General features: G+C 39.6%; 1 protein-coding gene and 1 pseudogene across 1 annotated transcript in view; both read left to right on the top strand.

Annotated features, from left to right (window-relative positions):
* PIK3C2G (phosphatidylinositol-4-phosphate 3-kinase catalytic subunit type 2 gamma) overlaps positions 1-7,986 on the top strand; it is a 654,890-nt gene that overhangs the window by 8,857 nt on the left and 638,047 nt on the right. The window contains exon 2 of the mRNA XM_007944442.1: positions 4,562-4,644. Within this exon, the coding sequence (XP_007942633.1) occupies positions 4,562-4,644 (83 nt within the window). The remainder of the gene's footprint in view (positions 1-4,561; positions 4,645-7,986) is intronic.
* On the top strand, positions 1,123-1,863 carry LOC103200061 (annotated as a pseudogene).

Here is a 7,986-nt window from a genome sequence, read left to right as displayed (position 1 = left end):
CCTATCACTGACAGCATTGTACTTCAGGACAGATCTTGAAACATCCTTTGTGATGATGAATGCCACATCATTCCTCTTGAAACTGTCATTCCTGGCATAGTAGATCACATGGTTGTCTGATTCAAAATGGCCAAAACCAGTCCATTTCAGCTCACTAATGCTGAGGATATCAATCTTTATGCTTTCCATTTCATTTTTGATAACTTTCAATATTCCTAGATTCATACTTTGTACATTCCATGTTCTGATGATTAATGGATTTCTGCAGCTGTTTCTCTTCAATTTGAGTGATGCCACATCAGCAAATGGAAGTCTTGAAAGCTTTACCTTATCCATATGAGTAAGGCTGGGTTACTCAGATGATGCAGCTCTTTCTTAGTCCTATTTTCAGAGCCTTCTAACCTAACCGTACTGTTTATAAAATTGCGTGGTAATGTATCAAACAGTGTTTCTTTGCTATTCCTAAGGTTTTCCCCTGGCCAATTCTTTGAGAAGTGGACAGTCTCTTCCTTCTTCCTAGTATGTCTCAGTCTGTAAACTGGGATGATACCTGTGCACCATGTGCATTCCGCTGGGTTAGAAACACCAGTGGCTCAGCCTCAAAACTCACATCAACATGTCACCACGGTAGGACAAATCGACAGACAACTTTGCCTCCCTGTTCGAAACCTCTCATACCACCCTTGCCTGGGTCCCTGCAGCTGACTCCTCCTCTGTCCAGATTTCTAGGTCTTTTAATCCCCTTTCTCCTGCCCTTCTGCTTTGGGTGTGCCTGAGTTCCTCTCTTCACCTGGATCCCTGCAACTGACTACTCCTCTGTCTGAGTTCCTGGCTTTTAATCCCCTTTCTCCTGCCCTTCTGCTTTGGGTGTGCCTGAGTTCCTCTCTTCACCTGGATCCCTGCAACTGACTACTCCTCTGTCTGAGTTCCTGGCTTTTAATCCCCTTTCTCCTGCCCTTCTGCTTTGGGTGTGCCTGAGTTCCTCTCTTCACCTGGATCCCTGCAACTGACTACTCCTCTGTCTGAGTTCCTGGCTTTTAATCCCCTTTTTCCTGCTCTCCTGCGGGTCTGACATGGAGCTGGCGGGGCCCGGCACTCAGCGCAGCAGGCAAGGTGGGTGCCATGGCCCTGATTGAAGGGTTGGGTGATGAGGTGACCATTCTTTTTTGCAGTGCTTGCCTGCCTTCTGGTGCTGACCCTCACCTGGGTCTCAACATACACTGCCGAGAGGGTCGACCCACTGTCCCAGCCGTCAGGGACCCCAACTTCAGCACAGCCCAGCAAAGCCATGGCAGCCACCAGTAGCATCAGGGGGGTGACCCTTGGATCTGAGGCCCCCACCCTGAGGCAGAGAAGTCAAGTTGCACAGCCAGAGCCTGGTATGGGGCTCCCAGCAACACCACATCCACCAGACTCCCCTCAGGAGCCCCTCTTGCTTCGGCTGAAATTCCTGAATGATTCAGAGCAAGTGTCCAGGGCCTGGACCTAGGACACCATTGGCTCCTTCAAAAGGACCCAATTCCCTGGTGGGGAACAGCAGGTGTGCCTCATCTACCATGGGCAACTTCTAGGAGACAATTCCCAAACCCTGAGCAGCCTTCACCTCCCTCTCAACTGTGTTCTCCACTGCCACGTGTCCACACAGGTTGGTCCTCCAAATCCTCCTTGCCCACCAGGATCAGAAACAGACCCTTCTGGGCTAGAAATAGGCAGCCTACTGCTGCCCCTGCTACTTCTGATGCTCCTACTACTCTGGTACTGCCAGATACAGTATCAGCCCTTCTTTCCCTACCTGCCACGCTAGACCTAGCTGGCTTCACCCTGCTCCTCAGTCTCCTGGCCTTTGCCATGTACCACCCATAGTGCCTCCACCAGTGCTTGGCAGTGCTGCCAATCCCTCTGGACTTCTACTCTATGGCAACTGATTAATTTATTAAATTATGTTAGCATGCATTATTGAATGAGATTAAATTAAATTAGATTACATAATGGAAGTGATTACATTAGATATAAAGAAATCATATTACATTACATTATTTTACATCCACAAGTATTTTGTTGTTCTTGTTTGGTGCTGTCCACAAGTATAGGAGTTAGGATTCTAGTATACATTTTGTGGTCACATATTTCAATCCACACCAATAGCACAAGTGAAAATCTTGATGACGTCAGATTTGACAGTTTTTAGATACACTTCAAAAAGCATGGTCCATGAAAGAAAACATTGATAAGTTGGACTTCATTTAATTAAAAACTTCTTCTTTATGAATAACACTGTTAAGAAAATGAAAAGATGTCAGAGACTGGGAGAAAATGTTTGCAAAACGCAGATCTTATAAAGGCGTTGGACCCAACATATACAAAGCACTGGTAAAGCTAAACAGTAACAAAACAGCCTACTAACCAAGCAGGGAAATAAATTGAACAGACACCTCTCCAAAGAAGTTATAAAAGTAAGCATATGAAAAGATGGTCAACATCATATGTGGTTTTTGTTGTGTGCTGTCAAGTCCATTTCAACTTATAGTGACCATACAGGAAAGAATAGAGCTACTACATAGATTTCCTAGGCTGTAATCTTTTTGGGGACAGATGACCAGGTCTTTTCTCTCACAGAACTGCTGATGGGTTTGAATGACAAACCTATTGCTTAGCAGCCTAACACTTAACCATTATGCCACCAGAAAATTGCAAATTAAAACACCTATTAAAATGGCCCAAATTCAAAACACTAAAACTTGAAATGCTGATGAACATTTGGAATAACAGGAACTCTCATTTATTGCTGGTGGAAATAAATAATAGGAACAGCCACTTTGGAAGACAGTCTGACAATTTCTTATAAAGCTAAGCATGGACTTATTAGGTGACCCAACAATAGTACTAGGTACTCATGTAAATGAGTTGGAAATACATGTCCACGCAAACACATGCATAGAAATGTTCATAGCAGCTTTATTAATAGTTATTAAAATTGAAAGATTCCCCTAAAAAGGAGGACAGATAAATAGGTAAACAAACTGTGGTATATGCATACAATGGAATATTATTCAGTGATAAAAAAAATGAGCTATCAAGCTCTGAACGTAAGAGTAAGAACTATAAGCTTAAACAAAGTATGGAGAAATCTTACGTGAATATTGTTAAATTGAAAGAAACACTTCTGAAAAATACTACATACTGTATGATTCTATCTATTTGACATTCTGGAAAGTTAAAAATATCAGTGGTTGTCAGAACTTGGGGAGAAAGAAGAGGATGAATAGTGGAACATTAAATCAAACCCACTGCTTTTGAATGGATTCTGACTCATAATGACCCCCCCCATCGGGCAAATAAAACTGCCTAATAGGTTTGCCGGGAGCTCTGGTAGCATAGTGCCTAAGGCACTTGACTGCTAACCAGGAGGCTGGCGGTTCAAACCCACCAGCCACTCCTCGGAAGGAAGGTTGGGCATTCCTACTTCCGTAGTGATAACTGCCTCGGAAACCCAAGGAGGGGTCGCTAGGAGTCGGGGCCGACTCAATGGCAAATAACAACAACAATAGGTTTTCCAAGGCTGTAAATCTTTACATAAGCACACTACCACATCTTTCTTCCACGGAGCTGCTGTTAGGTTCAAACTGCGGACTTTTTTGGGTTATCTGTTGAGTTCTTTAACCACTGTGCCGCCAGGGCTTCTAGGTCGAGTATAGGGCATTTTAATGGCAGTGAAATTATTCTGCATGACACTGCCACAGATACACAACATATATCTGTCAGAAACCAAAGAACTGTACACGAAGAAAAACACAAAAACTGTACAACTCTAATATAAACTATGGGCTTTTATTAATAATAATGTATCAGTATGGGTTATTGATTCACTAAGGAGCCCTATTTGCTCAGCTGTTAAATCACACAGTTGCTAACTGAAAAGTCAGTGGTTAAGACCCACCAGTGGCTCCAAGGGAGAAAAGACTTGGTGACCTGCAACAGTAAAGCTTACAGCCTAAGAAACCCTATAGAGCAATGATAAACTGTGACATGGGGTCACGATGAGCTGGAATCGATTAGCATACAACAATAATTGATTCACTAATTTTAACAAATGTACACACTAATGGAAGAGATTAATAATATGCAGGAGGGTGAAGGTGTATATTGCAACTCTCTGTACTTTGTGTGTGATTTTTTATTTAAACCTAAAATACACAACAACAACAACATATATTATTAAGTGAAAGAACCAAAAATAAAAGAGCAGATACTATTAATCTATGGTGATAGAAATCTGAATAAAAGTGGTTGCCAAGTAGGTGTGGGATTGACATGAGGGAACTTTCTAAAGTGTTGTTCTCTATTTTGATTGCAGATGTTGATTTCTCAGTTGTATACGTTTCTCAAAACTTAAAAGATTATATACTTACACATTTCTCTATATTTAAATATCACTTCAATATAACATTAAAAATTAAAAGTTGAATAAGTGTTTAAAACAGGATAACAATTATAGAATGGTACTAATCTTCCCTTCACACCAATCTATATTAATTTGACACATTTTGTTTTTGTTTTTTAGCCAGTAGGTTGTTCCATTCCCCTTGTTGAAGTACCCCAAGGTAGTCATATGAATTTGGCCTCCTTTTGTGACAAAGTAAAAAAGTGAGTATTGCATTTTATTAAACATTTTTTATATTTTGAATTAATTTTAGATACAAAATTTCAAAGTTGTATATTTGTGAATACAGTGAAAAAACAAATTTTTAATGAATTATTTTATTACTCAACTGCTGAGCTTGTTTCTATTGTTTATATACAAATAGGATTTTTTTGTTGAAAATTTAGTTAAAGCTGAATATTGTGTAAATTCAGATCCATCTCTGCTTACTGTGAGTAGTATTATTTATTTACAGTGAATTAATTTCTCATTTAATGATATCAGTAGTTAGTTCCTCTTGCTCAAGCCAAACTAGCACAGATTTAGCCTTCCTACCTGGGATGTTGTTGTTGTTATGTGCCATTGAGTTGGACCCGACTCATAGCGACCCTCCTTGGGTTTCCGAGGCAGTATCACTACAGGAGTAGATAGCCCCATCTTCCTTCCGAGGAGTGGCTAGTGGGTTTGAACTGCCAGCCTTCTGCTTAGTAGTCAAGTGCCTTAGGCACTAAGCTGCCAGAGCTCCTGGGATAGTCTATTTAAAATTCTGAGTATGTGTTTCTCTTAATAGCTCAACCTAATGTTCAATTGTTGTAAGGTGCCCCCCAGTCAGTTCATAATGACTTTATGTACAGCAAGGAAGCACTGCCCATTGCTGTGCATGCCTTGCAATCTTTGCTGTGCTTGAGCCTGTCATTTCAGCCACTGGGTCAGTTCATCTCGATCTTCACTGGCCCTCTGCTTTTCCAAGCATTATATAGGGACTGGGAGCTCTGATAGCACAGTGCCTAGGGCACTTGACTGCTAATCACAAGGCTGACGGTTCAAACCTACCAGCCACTCCTCGGAAGGAAGATGGGCAATCTACTTCCGTAGTAATACTGCCTCAGAAACCCAAGGAGGGGTCGCTATGAGTCAGGTCCGACTCAATGGCACATAACAACAACATATAGGGGCTGATCCCTTCTAACAGTATGACCAAAATAGAGAAGATGAAGTTTGGTGATTCTTACTTCTAAACAGAATTCTGACTGTACTTCTTCCAAGACAGATTTGTGAGTTCTTCTGGCAGTCCATGGTATTTTTAATATTTTTCACCAATATCACACTTCAAATGCATCAATTATTCTTTGGCCTTCCTATTCATTGTCCAGCTTTCACATGCATATGAAGCTACAGAAAATACCATGGCTTGGGTCAGGCCCACCTTAATCTTCAAAGTGACATCTTTGCTCTTTAACACTTTAAAAACATGTTTTGTAGCAGATTCGCCCAGTGCAATACAATGTGTGATTTCTTGACAGCTGCTTCCATAGGTATTGATTGTGGATCCAAGTAGGATAACATCCCTGAAAATTTCAATCTTTTCTCCGTTTATTATTATGTTGCCTATTGGTCCAGTTGTGAAGATTTTTGTTTTCTTCACAAAAGAAAGTTGAGACATAATTGTTGAGACATAATTCATAATGAAGCTCTTGTCTTTAATTTTCATTAATAACTGCTTCAAGTCTTCTTCAATTTCAGCAATAAAGTTGTATCATCTGCATATCACAAATTGTTAAAGAGTTTTCTTCTAAACCTAATGCTGTGTTCTTCTTCATATAATCCAGTGTCTCAGATTATTTTCTCAGCATACAGGTTGAATAAGTATGGTGAAAGGACACAACCCTGATGCATACCTTTCCTGATTTTAAACCATGCAACATCCCCTTGTTCTGTTCAAACTAACTGCCTTTTGTTCTATGTACAGTTTCCACACAATTAAATGTTTTGAAATTCCCATTCTTATCAATGTTATCTATAATGTGTTATGATCCACACAGTTAAATGCCTTTGTGTAGTCAATAAAACATAGGTAAACATATTTCTGGTTGTCTTTTCTTTCAGCTAACATCCATCTAACATCAGCAATGATATCACTCATTCTATGTCCTCTTCTGAATCCAGATTGAATTTCTATCTGTTCCTTGTAAATATACTGCCACAAGTATTTTTAAATTATTTTCAGCAGAATTTTACCTGCACATGATATTAATGATACTGTTTAATAATTTTTGCAATCTATTGGATTACCTTTCTTTGGAATGGGCAGAAATATGGATTTCTTCCCGTCTATTGGCCAATTAGCTACTTCCCCAATTTTTTAGCATAAAAGAGTGAGCACCTCCAGCACTACATTCATTTGTTGAAACATCTCAGTTCGTATGCCATCAATTCCTGGAGCCTTGTTTTTCACCAGTTTCTTCAGTGCAGCTTGGACTTCCTCCTTCAATACCATGAGTTCAAGGATTCAAGAGCTCATTTCAGAGTCTCTTCTGACATCCATTTTGGTCTTTTCTTTCTTTGCTGTCATTTTAATGACCTTTTTTTTTTTTTTTTTCATGTATGATGTCCTTATGTTCTCCCAAACTCATCTGTTCTTTGGTCATTGGTACTCAGTGCATCAAATTTATTTTTTAGATGGTCTCTAAATTCAGGTGGGATATACTCAAGGTTGTATTTTGGCTCTCATGGACTTCTTTTAATTTTCTTAATCTTCAACATAAACTTCCATGTAAGCAATTGGTATGTTCCACAGTTGGCTGCTGTCCTTTTTCTGACTGATGATACTGAGCTTCTCCATAGCCTCTTTCCATAGATGTGCTCAATTTGATTCCTTTGTAGTCCATCTGGCAAGGTCTGTGTGGATAATTACTGTTTATGTTGTTGAAAAAAGGTATTTTCAAAGAATAAGTCATTGGTCTTACAAAATTCTATCAAGCAGTTACCAGCATCATTTTTTTTCATCAGTGCTATATTTTCCAACCACTGATGCCGCTTTGTTTCCAACTTTCACAACCCAATCACCAATAATTATCAGTGCATCTTGATTGTGTGCTGGGCAATTTCAGACCACAGGAATTTGTAAAAATCTTCAACCTTTAATCTCTTCATCTGTGATATTAGTGGTTGGCTCATGTATTTGAGTAACAATAGTATTAGATTGTCTTCCTTTTAAGTGTATGGATATTTCTCTATCACTGAAGGCATTGTACTTCAGGATAGATCTTGAAATATTCTTTTTGACCATGAATGATCAACATGTCATTCATGGCATAGTAGATCCTGTGATTGTAATATTCCAAATGGCCAGTAGCAGTCCAGTAGCTCACTAATGCCTAGTATATCAGTATTCATGTGTTCTGTTTCATGTCAGACAACTTCCAATTGTCCTAGATTCATACTTTGTGAATTGTGTGTTCCAGTTATTAATGAATGTTTGCAGCTCTTTCTACTCATTTTGAGTCATGCCGCATCACCAAATGAGGGTCTTGAAAATTACTCTATCCACATCATTAAGGCCAACC

The sequence above is a fragment of the Orycteropus afer genome, unplaced genomic scaffold (assembly GCF_000298275.1).
Source record: "Orycteropus afer afer isolate SDZICR_OR568_19922 unplaced genomic scaffold, OryAfe1.0 scaffold00126, whole genome shotgun sequence".
In the NCBI taxonomy this organism is placed as follows: domain Eukaryota; kingdom Metazoa; phylum Chordata; class Mammalia; order Tubulidentata; family Orycteropodidae; genus Orycteropus; species Orycteropus afer.
The sequence above is the reverse complement of the archived record's forward strand: the minus strand, read 5'-3'. Positions and strand labels throughout refer to the sequence as shown.